The sequence below is a fragment of the Amblyomma maculatum genome, chromosome 10, assembly GCF_055883805.1.
Source record: "Amblyomma maculatum isolate TAMU_Amacu chromosome 10, ASM5588380v1, whole genome shotgun sequence".
NCBI lineage: Eukaryota > Metazoa > Arthropoda > Arachnida > Ixodida > Ixodidae > Amblyomma > Amblyomma maculatum.
In genome coordinates, this window is record NC_139353.1 from 11358525 (window position 1) to 11375357 (window position 16833).

The 16833-nt window shown below is 48.7% G+C and overlaps 1 protein-coding gene and 1 non-coding gene across 2 annotated transcripts in view; both read left to right on the forward strand.

The window, feature by feature from the left end:
- LOC146175595 (arginase, hepatic-like) overlaps window positions 1–14901 on the forward strand; it is a 39251-nt gene extending 24350 nt beyond the window's left edge. Inside the window, exons 6-10 of the mRNA XM_084581992.1 lie at window positions 4142–4198; window positions 5283–5387; window positions 9687–9763; window positions 14074–14133; window positions 14437–14901. Of these exons, the coding sequence (XP_084438118.1) occupies window positions 4142–4198; window positions 5283–5387; window positions 9687–9763; window positions 14074–14133; window positions 14437–14633 (496 nt within the window). The 3' untranslated portion in view covers window positions 14634–14901. The remainder of the gene's footprint in view (window positions 1–4141; window positions 4199–5282; window positions 5388–9686; window positions 9764–14073; window positions 14134–14436) is intronic.
- On the forward strand, window positions 12343–12415 carry TRNAW-CCA (transfer RNA tryptophan (anticodon CCA)). Its single transcript has one exon. It is a non-coding gene; the product is annotated as a tRNA-Trp (tRNA).
- Window positions 14902–16833: the final 1932 nt, after the last annotated feature.

Here is a 16833-nt window from a genome sequence, read left to right on the forward strand (position 1 = left end):
TCCCAGCCTCCTCCCTTTCCTTACGGCGCGGTTGAGGTGTCCACAGAAAACAAGTGAGACAATTACCACACCTTTCCCATCCTATAAGTCAATCAATCTCGTCCGGCACAGAAGTCGAGCATACTGCACCATCGCGGCAACCTCTTTTTTCAATTTTTATTTTTTTTTAATTCATCAATAACAATGATTTCAGTAACTTGTCATCGCCTATGGCACACCAGTCAATCACTAGAATCACAAATTACTGATACAATTTTTTTACGGAGCCCACAATAATTTCTGACACGCGGTGCCGACTACTGCTACTACTACTACTACTACTACGACGACGACGACAACGACGGATTTGCAACCGAAAGAGCTGTACAGCTATCATTTAAAATTGTAAATTGGTTTATAGGAAATGAAAGGTGCAGCATCTGTCACTTTGAAGACCTCAAGCAGCCATCGCGGACCTTGAAGTTTTCACCTTCAAGTGACCTTGACAGATATAGCGCCTTTTTTCTTATAAACGAATTTTCAATTGACAGATATAGCGCCTTTCCTCTTATAAACGAATTTTCAATTGACACTAAATTCTACCTATAATTGTGCCGGAGCACCCGGGTTTAATCCCGACCGCCGGCGGCTGTGTTTCGATGGAGGCGAAACGAAGTGTTCTCCGTTTGCTGTGCGATGTCGGTGCTCGTTAAAGATCCCCAGTGGGTCGAAATTACTCCGAAGCCCTCCACTATGGCACCGCTTTCCTTCTTTCCGCTGTCACTCCCACCTTCCTCCCTTCACATGTGTCCACAGAACAAGCGTGACAGATACTGTGCCTTTCCTTTCCTGGGAACCAGTTATTATAATTGAAGCTAAATGTTCACTATGCTATGTAGAGCGGGGCTTCGCGTCATCAAATTTGACCTTCAAGTGACCTTGACCTACTTAAGTGTGGGTATTCACGATTCCATTTGTCCAAAATGTTGACTATGCTATGTAGAGCAGGTTTTCGAGTGTAATTACATTTGACCAAGTGACCTTGGCGTGGGTGCCCCAAGATTCCATGGTGTCCACCCAAAGTATACTGCGTCCTCATTCCCTAAAAATTGACGGAAACGAAGCAGGACAGGAGCCTGTTCTGCGTCGTTTCTGTCTGTGCCTGCCTTTAAACTCGGACCACGCTGCGGTGGCGCAGTGGTTAAGATGTCCGACTACTCTACCGGAGTACCACTGGCGATGGAGTTCATGCCCGACTACTCTACCGGAGTACCTGGGTTCGAACCCCATGGCCAGTGGCTGCGTTTCGATGGAGGCGCAATGGAGAGGCGTCCGTGTGCAGTGCGATGTCAGCACACGATAAAGATTCTCAGGTGGTCGAGATTACTCCGTAGCTTTCCACTATTACACCTCTTCCTACTTGCCCACCTTCCTCTTTTCTGATACGGCGCTGTTCAGGTGTTCAGGTCCCCTAGCCCCGCCGGGGTGGTGCAGTGGTACGGCGCCCGACTACTGTGCCGGAGTACCCGGGTTCGAACCCGACCTCGGCGGCTGCGTTTCGATGGAGGCGAAACGAAGAGGTGTCCGTGTGCTGTGCGATGTCAGCGCACGTTAAAGATCCCCAGGTGGTAAAAATTACTCCGTAGCCGTCCACTACGGCTCCTCTTTCTCTCTTTGCACTTTCACTCCCACCTTCCTCCCTTCCCTTACGGCGCGGTTGAGGTGTCCACAGAAATCAAGTGAGACAGTTATAGTGCCTTTCCCTTCCTATAAATCAATCAGTAAATCAATCAATCAGGCAGCGGAGGTGGCTCAGCTACAAAGCCAGTAGCAGGCCCGTGCATTTTCTTTTCCTTCTTAGCCCCGCCGGGGTGGCGCAGCGGTTAAGGCGCTCGACTACTGTGCCCGAGGAAGCGGGATCGAATCCCGGCCTCGGCGGCTGCGTTTCGGTGGAGGCGAAACGGCGTGGCGTCCGTGTGCTGTGCGATGTCAGTGCACGTTAAAGAACCCCCAGATGGTCGAAATTTCCGGAGTCCTCCACTACAGCGTCTCTCACATCCTGAGCCGCTTTGGGACGTTAAACCCCCAAAACCAACCAACCAACCAACCAACCATCCTTTCCTTCTTCCTACAGCCTCAACAACAACTTCACAAAACAAGAGGGGGGGGAGGTGGTGAAGGGTGGCTGTTCCTGGCCCAACGGGGCTAGGACGGTAAATCAACGCCGCTTGCGGCGGGGGCTAGCCAGCCGGCGAATTTTTATCGGTTGTAGGCAGTTATTGCACCCGCCACCGATTAGGTGGTGGACGACGGCTGTTGCGGCGCGTCTTTCTCTCCCTATTCTTTTTCTTTCTTCTCTACTTTCTCTCCTCTGTCCGCACGAGGCAGCGGAGGCGAAACGAAGAGGCGTCCGTGTGCTGTGCGATGTCAGCGCGCGCTAAAGATCCCCAGGTGCTCGAATTTACTCCGTAGCCCTCCACTACGGGTCCTCTTTCTCGCCCCTTTCACTCCCACCTGCCTGCCAGGCCATTCGTAGCCCCTACCGATTATCGTTAATTACGAACGGAGAATACAACCCTGCATGCCGGCACTGCGGTGCTGCTGTGCGATGTCAGCGCACGTTAAAGATCCCCAGGTGGTCGAAATTACTCCGTAGCCCTCCACTACGGCTCCTCTTTCTCTCTTTCCACTTTCATTCCCACCTTCCTCCCTTCCCTTACGGCGAGGTTCGGGTGTCCACAGAGCAAGTGTGACAGTTACTGCGCCTTTCCCTTCCTGTGAACCAATTTAACTTTTAACTGCGGTGACGGGACGCAGGCCACTCAAGACCATATACTGTGGGAATGCGCCAGCAATCCCCCTCCAAAGACACTCTTGCCAGCTCCCTCAGCGGAGGAATGGGACAAGCTGTTGGCCAGCCCAAGAAAAACTACGCAACTGGCCCTCGTCACGCGAGCGCAAGAGGTCGCTCCAGACTGGAGGCCACCCTAGACTCGCCCCAGCCCGAAATAATTCCTTTAATTTCGTGGCAATAAAAGTTGTTACCACCACCACCACCACCTCCCCTACGGCGCGGTTGAGGTGTCCACAGAAAACAAGTGAGACAGTTACCGCGCCTTCTCCCTTCCTATAAATCAATCAATCAGGCAGCGGTGGTGGCTCAGCTACAGAGCCACCTCTGCTGCTACTCCGCTGCTGAGCCACCTCCGCTAGCCTCGTGCGGACAAAAGAGAGGACAGTTCCTGGCCTACGGGGCTGGGATGGTAGGTCAACGCCGCTTGCGGCGGGGGCTAACCAGCCACCGAATTTTATCGGTTGTAGGCCGTCATTGCACCCGCCGCTACTTCGGTGGTGGACGATGGCTGTTGTTGCGGCGCGCGTCTTTCTCTCCCTTTTCCTTTTCTTCTCTATTTTTTCTTCTGTCCGCACGAGGCAGCGGAGGTGGCTCAGCTACAGAGCCAGTAGCAGGCCCGTGCATTTTCTTTTCTTTCTTCCTACAGCCACAACAACAAGCGTCATAGCTCTAACCGGTGCCGATCATCCTGTGTGCAGACTGCAACACACTCAAGCGCTGTACATTGGCGTCGCCATCTTCAACTTCCATCTGTGCACAGAAGCTTCTGCATGTCCTATTCAGTTTAATTTCGTTGAAACCCTACAGCATTTGCTTTTGCTAGCACAGCACACGGTCACCTTTAACGCGTAGTGCCCATCGAAGGGAGCCGTCGTGAACTGCCCGGGTACTTTGTTACTACTGAGCCACCAATGCAAGTGATCCATAGCAAGGGAGAGGAGCGAATTGCTTGGCACAGGGAAAATGGTGAGAGCGCGGACGCTGCCGCTGACCGCGAGGACGCCATGACTTCGGCAATGGTAGCCCCAATAAAATCAAAGCAATAACAAATATGACGTCGTTTCTGAGTACGCACGTACTGATGGCACTGAGTGGGCCAAGTCTAGATGGCCGTTTTATGTACTCTTTTGATTCTAGCACAACGCTACGAGTGCACAGATTGACTAGTTGAGGTGGGATGTCTTGAATGAGAACACACGACATTTCTTGCTTGCCCTGAACCAGAGAATTGCTTGTCGTCTTGAACTTCGAGCGCAATTGTTCTGTTCTTGCGGAGCGCACATATGTGCACCTCCTTGCTGTTTGCAGTGTCCACAAGGAGAACTTCGCCTACATTGCTCTGAGGGACGTTGACAACTACGAGCGGTGAGTGCGGCCTTTTTTTGGTGCAGTAAAATTTTCCATAACGCTTCACGGAAGCAAGCAATATTGTTTCATGCACTCCATTTCTTTTCTGCCTAATCCAGTCTCTAAAATAATTGCTGCTAGCAATGCGTACTCGATGAAAAGTAAGTACACGTCTCGAGGACCAACTTCAGCAACCGCGCAGACGTTCTGAAAAATGGTTACTGGATGCTCAAGCTTGGGACCCTAACCTTAGAAACTGGATTAAGCGGCCGAACTGTCTCTATATTAAAGTAAAGTCTGACACACTCAGTGCTACGAATTTCAAAGATGTCGCCGATTGTTCTGAAACTGACGGCTGCTCTGAGTGGGTGAAAGAGGCCGTGCGCCACTGATATTGCCCGCGGTAGACAGTTGAAAGCACCACGCTACCCCTTTTTCTCCCATCCCCAACCAGAACATAAATCCTCCTCCTCCTCCTCCGCTTCCATTTGTTATTGGCTTCAAAAAAAAAAAAAAAAAATGCCGCGGGAGATTCCAGGATTTTTAGACGGGTTTTTGGGACTGGTGCTGTCAACTCTGTCATTGTCCGTCTATATTGTGTACAAAATCCATTTCTGGGTTCAGATTCTTTTAGACTTCTGTTGTTTTCAGAAGGCCGGAATCTTGGTAAGCTTGTACGCTAATTCTACCCATACTAAGTGCTAAGTAGCCGATGTAAAATCGCCGGACCAATACTGAATCTAACTGCAAGGAAATTGAGAAGTGAATTATTTGGTTTATACGACTTTACCAGTCTCTCCATAAGACAGATGAAAAAATTATTATTGAAACGTTATTTCCTGCGCTGATGTATTGGAGGCCTTAGCTCGCCTTTCTAGACAAGAGTGTATTAACGCGCCCAATAATATTTAAGGCTTTCTGTATGCATTCTATGAAATTACGCTTGTTAGGTTTTCATTGCAGAATCTTATATCACGTATAGAAAGGCTGTTAATTTATAGGCTGGTGGCTTTTTAGGTACTATGCAACGCCGACGCCACAGTTCGGCGAGACGTAACAGATGTCGCACCACTTACATGCGTTAATGTCCAATATGACGCAGGTACTTCATTGACCAGCTCGGCATAGCGGTCTACGATATGGCCGAGATCGACCGCCTCGGCATCCGAAACGTCGTCCAGCGGATACTCAACAAAATCAACCCGACGTACGTCGATGTTCCTCACATTATACAAACTTCTTTAAGGATTGTGCACACGCAAGTCCTTGTTGACACCTGTACCCCCCTTTCCTGTACCCCCCTTTTGAGAAAATCTGCATCATGTATATAGTGAGAGACGCCAAGAGAGCTTTTTCGCCAACCTTTGATAGTGTGCTTTTTGTACTTGTGTCGTTGCATAGATAGGTTCATGACATGCGTATATGAGTGCTCTTTTGAGCGCTTCTCTGAGCATGCTTCGTGTAGTTACATTATGTATAGTAGCGGCGAGGAATGGCTGAGTGTCGCAATTTTTTCATTTACCGTCTATTTGCTTTCAGAGAGTAGACATGTGTACCTTTAGATTACAGCCATTTTTTGACACATATGTTCATGCACACGCTTTCACAAGAAGACTCCTCGCAATGCTCAGGATTTTGGTTTGTAGTGTCATAGCCTCCTTAACCCGTGGCAGTCATCTCCCGGGTTCGAAGAAACAATATTATTGTCTCTTATTGTCACTACTACCTGACAATATAGTCACTGCTACTGTTAAAATCTTACGTAGCTTGGTTTCTCTTAGCTTTCAGTCTGAACACCATTTTGCAAGTTGCTATAGCAACTTGCAAAGCGACAATAGGACACCCTCTACGCATAGGTTTTATGTGTGCACAGCCCGCAGTGATTCGGTTGCTTTTGCAGTCGATTCCAAGGTTGCTGGATTGAATACCGACTACGGAGGTTAACTTTTTATGGAGGCGAAATACAAAAAAAAAAAAGAGGGACACCAATGCTCAGCATTTAAGGCTACGAAGTTACAGCGTTAATGACTATCGTCTGCGGCTCTCCTTGTGGATCCTGGTTCGTGTACACTCACCTCAAAACGACATGCGCCCGTGCCGCGCTTCGAAGCGTACCAGTGACAACTTGAGCTGCTGGTTCAGATCTCCTGTAATTTATTATTTTGCTGTACGCTTCCGAGAACTGACACTTGCAAAGTATTGTTACGGGGTAGTTCAGGTTGGAGCAGAGGGCGGACACGGAAGACAATGCTTTCAAACAGACGTTTTCTGCAGGCACCAGCCGACTCTGTTGAACGTCGTCTTCTCTAAAACTCACGAGAGTCTTCTTCTTCTTTCTTTATGCGTATGCACCGCCTAATGTGACACTACCCCGCCAGCTGAAAAGCACCGTCCCGGTGCGTACTAGCGTCCAAACCAGGGTCCGTGTAGTACGTCTTTAGGCGTGCAACATGGACCGTCTCGGTGCGTGGTGTAGAGGCATGGCATGCGGGATGCAAGGGCGCAATTTCGTATGTCACTGGAGTCACTTGTCGTAAAATACGGTAGGGTCCTGTATAACGGGGCAAAAGTTTTTCCGAGAGGCCAACGCGGCGAGCTGGGGTCCAAAGCAGCACGAGAGACCCGCGAGAATAATGGGTGTTGCGATGACAGAAATCATAGCGACGTTTTTGGGAGTTCTGGGAGGCTGCGAGTCGGTTGCGAGCAACAACGCGGGCAGCATCAGCTCGGGTTATGGCGTCACGAGCATATGAGCTGGCAGTGGTGACAGACGGGAGCAGGCTGTCAAAAGGAAGCAGAGGTTCACGGCCGTATAGAAGATAGAAGGGGGAGTAGCAGGTAGTGTCGTGACGCGACGAATTGTATGTGAATGTCACAAATGGCAGCGTTATGTCCCAGTTGCGGTGGTCATCAGAAACGTACATAGACAACATGTCAGTCGCAGTGTCCGGTTAAGGCGTTCGGTAAGCCTGTTCGTCTGTGGATGAGTCGTGAAAGAATGACGAACGTTGCACAACCGTAGGATCTCGTCGACTATACGAGCCAGAAAGCAACGGCCACGGTCGGTGAGCAGTTGGCGGGGAGCTCCATGGACGAGCATAACGTCGTTGAGCAGGAAAGCAGCGACATCAGTTGCACAACTGGTTGGTATTGCTCGTGTGACCGCGTAGCGTGTGGTATAATCAGTGGCCACCGCAATCCATTTGTTCCCCGATGCGGACAGTGGAAAAGGCCCTAGAAGATCCAGACCCACTCGAGAAAATGGGTCTATGGGGATGTCGATTGGCTGCAGAAATCCAGCTGGTAAAACTGATAGCTTTTTCCGGCGTTGACAGCGGTCACAAGCAGCTACGTAGCGGCGGACTGCGCGATATAGGCCTGGTCAAAAGAACCGACGGCGCACACTGTCGTATGTGCGAGAGACGCCTAGACGACCCGCTGTAGGAACGTCGTGAAGCTGTTGAAGGACGGCTGAGCGTAGATGCTGAGGGACTTAGAAGGTCGGGGCCATCAGGTCGCATATTGTGTCGGTATAAGGTGCCATCGTGGAGCACAAACAAACGAAGGGAAGGGTCATGGCGATCGGCGCTGAGGCGATTGATAATTTCGCGAAGCTGAGGGTCCTGGCGTTGCTGACGGCGATTGTTGGAAAAATCAGAAATAGAGAGCACGCAAGCGTCATTGTCACATTCAGGTTGACTTGGCGGGTCGACTGGATGACGGGACAGGCAATCTGTGTCTCGATGCAACTGGCCAGACTTATAAACTACTGAAAAATTGTACTCCTGAAGGCGCAAGGCCCAACGTCCAAGGCGGCCAGTCCGGTCTTTGAGTGCAGAAAGCCAACACAGTGCGTGGTGGTCAGTGACTACTGTGAATGGCCGCCTATACAAGTAAGGGCGGAACTTTGTAATGGCCCAAACTAAGCACTCACGTTCAGTGATGGAATAATTCTGTTCGGCCGCAGAGAGGAGTCGGCTGGCATAGGCGATGACGCGAGGTAAACCGAGCTGACGTTGAATGGCACCAATTCCATGACCACTAGCGTTGGTGCGTACTTCTGTGCGTACAATATCATTGATAATTCAAGTTGTTTGCTCAGACTTCCCGCAAGTTAGTGGTCCGGCGGATGCTTGCAAAATTGCACTTCCTTTTTTTGATTCATCGTTACCGTCATCATCATCATCAGCCTGACTACGACCACTGCAGGCGAAGGCCTCTCCCATATCCGCCCAATTAACCCGGCCCTGTGTCAGTTGCATCCATATGATTCCCTCAAACTTCCTAACCTCATGCACCCATCAAACTTTTTGCCGCCCCCTGCTACACTTGCTTTCCCTTGGAATCGAGTCTCTCGCCTTTAGAGACCACCATTTATCTTGCCTTCGCACTACCTGTCCATGTCCATTTCTTCTTCTTGATATCTACTAGAATGCCATTAACCTGTGTTTGTTCGATTACCGATTCGGCACGCTTCCTGTCTCTTTACGTTACGCCTACCATTTTTCGTTCCATAGCTCACTGCATGGTCCTCAATTTAAGTTTAACTCTCTCCTTTAGCTTCCGGCCGCTGGGCCAGAGTACTCGGGTCTGAACTTAACCGCGACGACTGCGTTTCGATAGGGGCGGAACGCAAAATGCGTCCGTGCGTTGTGCGATGTCAGTGCACATTAAAGGTGCACAGGTAATTGAAATTATAATGCAGGTCTCCACTACGCACCTCTTTCTTCTTTCACTCTCACCTTCCCTCCCTTTCCTTACGGCATGGTTCAGCAAAATCTAGTGCACATGGTACTAAGTGCTTTATCACCGTTACGTAGTAGGTGTCTCCGCACCTTTTACTGCACCAGCCCGTTCTCAAGTTTCGGGTTTATTTGCTACTCCTTTTGGCTACTTTGCCGCCGACTTTTTGTGTTTTTTTTTTTTTTTTTCATGAAGCGTGAGTTCCCCAGAGCACATCGGCTTGATTTGCCCTAGTCGGAATGCCTCCACGAGGACCCGTTCTCTTCGGCAACGGAAACCAATGCGTTTGCAGCTATGCGATCTACTCTTTTGCCCGAGGGGAATTGGAATGTGTTACTTTTTCAAACGGACTCCGCACGCTCAGTCTGGACCCACTCCGGACCTGCCACCGCAACAGGCAAGGGGCTACGTAGGCAGCGACACACTCACAGTGCCGCGGGAGTACGCTAACAACTCCCCGGGGATTCGCAATCCCTCTGCATGGGTTTCAGCTGCATCCATACTGACCGCTGGCTGTTGCAACTGAGCAATGCCGGTCAGCCGGCTACAAGCAATTGTCGATCCAATTTCCTAGTCCCTTTAAGGATCGCGAAGTGTTTTAAGATAACGCGTACCCATCCACAACGGCGCTCTATATGGTCCCATTTGACGCTTCTAGATGTTAAACAACGCATAGCACTGCCGCATTTCGCATATCATTTGCATTGCTCCCTCCCCCTCCTTTTCCCCCCTGTTTGTTCGTGACTTCTCGTTCCTTTTCCAGGGGCACGAAATCTCTTCACGTCAGCTACGACATCGACTCGCTCGACAAGATGGTCGCTCCGAGCACAGGGACGCCAGGTAAGTTATTTGGGCCTCTGAAAATGCGCGCTGTGAACAGTGCACGTATATGCATATACACCCAGTGCCCCGGCTATAGATGTAACCAGGGGTTTGTTGGTGTATTCATAGGAGGTTGTGACCAATTACTACACCAGGGTGGCAAATCATATTCTGGTTAGGGTGTGCGTTTCCGGATGTGTTCACCGGCATGCATCTGGTCGCACCCCAAACCTGTTTTTGCAATTCCATCGATACTCGTGTATATTTTTTTTATTTTGTTTTATATATGGTGGAGAATTGCGCGGCACCGGAATTCGAGCCACTTTTTTTTTTTTTTTACAAGGCAGAACAGCGCAAGCTAGACAAAGCCTAGGGGTCTCGTTTCTGGCAGTCTTGAAGCCATAGGTAGCGTAAGAGGGTTCTAGCACAGCGTTCGCCCTCGCTCTTGATCACGTTCTACGTGACGCTGGCGGTAACAAAAGGACGTTCTACGTCCGCCGCTATGGCTGAGGGTGGCGCTGGTGAACACTCTCAAGGTTCGTATACAGACAACATAAATACCCAATCAAGTAGCAGGGGGGACAGCGGCCGATGTAGCTCAGTTGGAAGAGCACCGGACGCGATATTCGGAGGTCGTGGGTTCGGTTCCCACCATCGGCACGTTGTTTTTTCTTCTACTTTGTGTTTAATTATCTTTCCCCTTAACAGATTACATTAATGATTTCTGTAATTATCTAAGCAAACACTAAAAAAAAAAAAGACCTAAAAGTGCCATCCCCAACGCTTTCCTTGGCCTCGCCGACTGTTGGCTTCTTTCCTTCATGTATTATAACGAGCACCCTCATTTCCCCTTAATTGATCTGTTTGTAGCTTACGGGGGTCTCGGTTCTGGCAGTCTTGAAGCCATAGGTAGCGTAATAGGGTTCTAGCACAGCGTTCGCCCTCGCTCTTGATCACGTTCTACGTGACGCTGGCGGTAACAAAAGGACGTTCTACGTCCGCCGCTATGGCTGAGGGTGGCGCTGGTGAACACTCTCAAGGTTCGTATACAGACAACATAAATACCCAATCAAGTAGCAGGGGGGACAGCGGCCGATGTAGCTCAGTTGGAAGAGCACCGGACGCGATATTCGGAGGTCGTGGGTTCGGTTCCCACCATCGGCACGTTGTTTTTTCTTCTACTTTGTGTTTAATTATCTTTCCCCTTAACAGATTACATTAATGATTTCTGTAATTATCTAAGCAAACACTAAAAAAAAAAAGACCTAAAAGTGCCATCCCCAACGCTTTCCTTGGCCTCGCCGACTGTTGGCTTCTTTCCTTCATGTATTATAACGAGCACCCTCATTTCCCCTTAATTGATCTGCTTGTAGCTTACGGGGGCCTCGGTTCTGGCAGTCTTGAAGCCATAGGTAGCGTAAGAGGGTTCTAGCACAGCGTTCGCCCTCGCTCTTGATCACGTTCTACGTGACGCTGGCGGTAACAAAAGGACCTTCTACGTCCGCCGCTATGGCTGAGGGCGGCGCTGGTGAACACTCTCAAGGTTCATATACAGACAACATAAATACCCAATCAAGTAGCAGGGGGGACAGCGGCCGATGTAGCTCAGTTGGAAGAGCACCGGACGGGATATTCGGAGGTCGTGGCTTCGGTTCCCACCATCGGCACGTTGTTTTTTCTTCTAATTTGTGTTTAATTATCTTTCCCCTTAACAGATTACATTAATGATTTCTGTAATTATCTAAGCAAACACTAAAAAAAAAAGACCTAAAAGTGCCATCCCCAACGCTTTCCTTGGCCTCGCCGACTGTTGGCTTCTTTCCTTCATGTGTTATAACGAGCACCCTCACTTCCCCTTAATTGATCTGCTTGTAGCTTACGGGGGTCTCGGTTCTGGCAGTCTTGAAGCCATAGGTAGCGTAAGAGGGTTCTAGCACAGCGTTCGCCATCGCTCTTGATCACGTTCTACGTGACGCTGGCGGTAACAAAAGGACGTTCTACGTCCGCCGCTATGGCTGAGGGTGGCGCTGGTGAACACTCTCAAGGTTCGTATACAGACAACATAAATACCCAATCAAGTAGCAGGGGGGACAGCGGCCGATGTAGCTCAGTTGGAAGAGCACCGGACGCGATATTCGGAGGTCGTGGGTTCGGTTCCCACCATCGGCACGTTGTTTTTTCTTCTACTTTGTGTTTAATTATCTTTCCCCTTAACAGATTACATTAATGATTTCTGTAATTATCTAAGCAAGCACTAAAAAAAAAGACCTAGAAGTGCCATCCCCAACGCTTTCCTTGGCCTCGCCGACTGTTGGCTTCTTTCCTTCATGTATTATAACGAGCACCCTCATTTCCCCTTAATTGATCTGCTTGTAGCTTACGGGGGTCTCGGTTCTGGCAGTCTTGAAGCCATAGGTAGCGTAAGAGGGTTCTAGCACAGCGTTCGCCCTCGCTCTTGATCACGTTCTACGTGACGCTGGCGATAACAAAAGGACGTTCTACGTCCGCCGCTATGGCTGAGGGTGGCGCTGGTGAACACTCTCAAGGTTCGTATACAGACAACATAAATACCCAATCAAGTAGCAGGGGGGACAGCGGCCGATGTAGCTCAGTTGGAAGAGCACCGGACGCCATATTCGGAGGTCGTGGGTTCGGTTCCCACCATCGGCATGTTGTTTTTTCTTCTACTTTGTGTTTAATTATCTTTCCCCTTAACAGATTACATTAATGATTTTTGTAATTATCTAAGCAAACACTAAAAAAAAAAGACCTAAAAGTGCCATCCCCAACGCTTTCCTTGGCCTCGCCGACTGTTGGCTTCTTTCCTTCATGTATTATAACGAGCACCCTCATTTCCCCTTAATTGATCTGCTTGTAGCTTACGGGGGTCTCGGTTCTGGCAGTCTTGAAGCCATAGGTAGCGTAAGAGGGTTCTAGCACAGCGTTCGCCCTCGCTCTTGATCACGTTCTACGTGACGCTGGCGGTAACAAAAGGACGTTCTACGTCCGCCGCTATGGCTGAGGGTGGCGCTGGTGAACACTCTCAAGGTTCGTATACAGACAACATAAATACCCAATCAAGTAGCAGGGGGGACAGCGGCCGATGTAGCTCAATTGGAAGAGCACCGGACGCGATATTCGGAGGTCGTGGGTTCGGTTCCCACCATCGGCACGTTGTTTTTTCTTCTACTTTGTGTTTAATTATCTTTCCCCTTAACAGATTACATTAATGATTTCTGTAATTATCTAAGCAAACACTAAAAAAAAAAAAAGACCTAAAAGTGCCATCCCCAACGCTTTCCTTGGCCTCGCCGACTGTTGGCTTCTTTCCTTCATGTATTATAACGAGCACCCTCATTTCCCCTTAATTGATCTGCTTAAAGCCTAGGAAGGGCAGACGAGACACGTAGCGCTTTGGAGCCAAAATTGCTATGATGTAGCTAGGACAATTTGCATGTACAATGGTCTATATGTACTAACTCGTATGATTTCAAGTAACTGATAAAGAAATGGGGCTCAGACCAAGTAGCACCAAGTCCATATATTCTACCCTAAGCGCCGGCAGGCTGAACGGACTACAGAAGCAGCGAAGCATCTCCTGAATAAATTTCCAAACTTGGCACTCCCACAGACCAACACCGGCAGTGTAACTCTCCTCGCCAGAAACTCTAACAGGAACATAAATTCAGCTGTTCCGTCCACCACCAGTATGTTTTGCCTGAGTGGCCGGATGACGATGACTTCAGATGCTTCGAGCCTTCCTCAGATCCCTCCGAAGACAGCTATGCTAGATCGATCGTACCAACATCCTTCGGAAATGTGACACGTGCAGAGTATCAACCAGCTTAAGTTACCGGATGCAATCGCTCGCAACATGACACTTGGCTACTTAGGGGTATTGAGAAGCAGCGGTTTACATCCCGATTCTTGAGACCTATAGCTAGTTAGTGATTCGTGCAGAAAAGGTAGCAAGAGCCATGGTTGCGTTCTGGAATAGAGACTCCACATATACGTCACAGTGCCTGCCATTTTATTGAGCATGGAAAGCGAAGAAAAGTTGCGCGAATGTCTAATCAGCTTATCGCCGTCTGTTCCGTCCTGCAGTGCTCAAGTTTTACATTCTACAGCAAAATGGGACACTTGACGTGACGTACGTGGATAAGCCCTGTACGCTATTTGCGCACAGTACGTTCAGTGGAATAGATATACAAGTCCTCGTTCACATTGTCAGATACATTGTCAGATATGTCCTTACAAACAACCCGTGTGCGTACTTGTAGTAGTGGACGCCAGACACCACCATTTTCTTTTTTCTCCTTTTGTTATAGTCTTGGGAGGCCTGACTCTCCGAGAAGGGCTGGTCATCGCCGAAGAAGTCAGCAATTCAGGTAAGAATGCGCGGTTGTGTTTCATGTGCACGGAATTACATTTTGTAAGAATTGCTCGCAAGAGGCGCGAACTTCATCGGAGGGATGGGGGGGGGGGGAGCATTTTTTGAAAGAACATCAGGAACTAGACACTTATTGTGAAAGTTTTTTCTTTTTTGCGTCCTTTATTACCTTTCTTTCGTTTTCTGTTGCATTTCCTCGCTGAAATCAAAACCGTCAGCGAGTTAGTTCTATTATAGTGACGCGTTAACTCCATTTTAAACCATCGCTGTGCGTGAGCTATAATTGCTTCGTCCATCTCAGGTCAACTCAAGGTACTTGACCTCGCCGAGGTGAACCTTCACTTGGGCTCCAAGGAAGACGCCAAACGGACTCTTGACTGCAGCCTGAAGCTGGTGGATGCGTTCTTCGGCAGCCAGCGCAAGGGAAACCTGCCCCTGCATGTGGATGAGAAGATAGTCGGAGTACAGGACGGCCAGTACAAACCGACGACCGTATGAACGGCGCGCATCAGGAACATTATTCGGAGCGTGCCGGTGTGGAGCGAATTTGGTCAAAGCACAATTCTCTCCCTAACAATGAGGTTGAGGCTAGCAGAGGCCAACAGTTTCCTCCGCCTTCGTGGTCCCTTACTCCCAGGCTCTGGAAGGTACATATCAGTCCTCCTAAAGAACCCTCTGGCTACCTTACCTTCAAGAGCTGTCAAGTTGTGTGCCGCAGACATTATATGGGGAACGGAAACGCGTGAATAAACCATGTGCAGATTTATCTACATTGTACATCACGCTATCTGCGCTATCGCCTAAACAATCTGTTCGACTATCGCCATCTGTCCTTAACCTCATGTATCAGAGTCAAGGCCTCATTTTGCGTTCGTTAGTGGCAGAGGGTTGGGGGACCCTCCCCCATCTCAGTAGCTATAGTCCTACGCTACAGACTCAGCACGGAGATTGTGCGCGGACCCGATAACTGTCAAATGCGCCAAGAGTTATATGGCACCAGCTTATGTTAGCGGTGATGAGCACCTTTTGTGGTGCGTCAGTAACGCCTACATACATGTAATAAATTCTCTTTGCCAAATGTAGTCAAGGCTGCTTAGTTTGATTTTCAGTCGTATATTGCAGCACCTACGACATCAATTAGGCTTTGCATCTGTGGTAACGTAGGGAGAACGCTTGTCATCAGCATTATATACATTTTGATATTTATAGAAGCTGTATCAGGGTATCCACTGCCCGCTTAAAAAGCAAACCACGCAGCCTGCATGGTTACTTTCGACAAAGGCGTTATTATTAGACGGTGGCACTTTATCGCTTCTGTATTGCATGTACTGCAGTAGGTTCCCTGTCTTAGCGGTATGTAGCACTTTGCAATTAGGAAGCACTGGCTCGTTGAACGCGGCCACTTGCTCGACTGCTGTGCGCAACTTAACATAGACTGTGATCACGGTGGCCCTCATTAGAGGTACACAGCTTCAAGCATTTGCGCACCGTCATTATTAATAGATTCGATGTCATTCACCTCACAGATTCATAGGCTATATATACGTTGTAACCTTCAGCTATACCCTCATTTTTAATATTTCGCCGGTTGTGTTGTAGTCTTTATTTTTGGTTTGGTTTATGAGCATTAACGTGCCAAAGTGGCTCAGGCTAAGAGAGATGCCCAATCTTTATTTTTACCGGCATTGTAATCTGTACACAAATGCCATGTTAGTAAACGAAGGTTGCGGTGTGATCGGAAGCGAGGTAAGGGTAGAGATAAAAACGCTACATGCCTACACTGTATCAAGCGACGCTGCCTTCGAAACCAACTCGCGCGTGATAATATTTCGAAATATGCGTTTCTTTTGTGTTAAGAAATGTTTGTGTTTATGCCTGGAGAGATGGTCTGCAATTTTTCACGGCATATTCCATAACTGCTATTACCAGGCAGAGGGCTGTATCAGCTTCCTTCTGCGTGCCAGCAACAGCGCGGGTACGGTGGGCGACTGTACAGTGACTGGTTAAATTAAAAGAAAACAATAAAGCGCAAGGGATAAGAAGTGCTATATAGTCGTCCACACTGTTCAACTTTCGGGCCTACTGCTAGCGCGTGCAAGGATGGAGGACGACGCCATGAACGACTGGAAGCATACTTCCATGGCGAACCTTTTGATGGGCTTTCTGCTTCTCCAAGCACATTCACTCTAGATAAGATAACATATTATTTATCGGTCAAGTTAAGTCATACAGTAGGTTCCTTTAAGTAAGAACTTGATCATTTAGTTGTTTGTAATTTTTCATATTGCTATTTGCTTGGGATGTCATAAAAATTATGACATACACGACACGACAGACACGAGGACACGATAGAACGAGCGCAACTGCGCTCGTCCTGTCGTGTCTCCTGTCTTCGTGTCGTCTTTTTAGCACTTGACCTTTCATGGCATCACGATCGATATTCAAGCCAACTAGCCCGACAAGAAATTTTGAAATGATTTACTTGCTTTATTTTGCTCGATAAAACAGACGTTTGAGGCGTTAGTCAAGGGAGGTCCGTAAGAATGCTTTCATTTTGCTCTCTTAGCTGACTTTACTTGAGAGATGCACAAGAGCAAATTCAAACGTTTTCCACGAGCTTGCAGCAAAAATTATACTCACTCTTCTGAGCTATATTTTTGCCAACGCCATCTCCTCTGACGCTTGTCTATAGGTTACG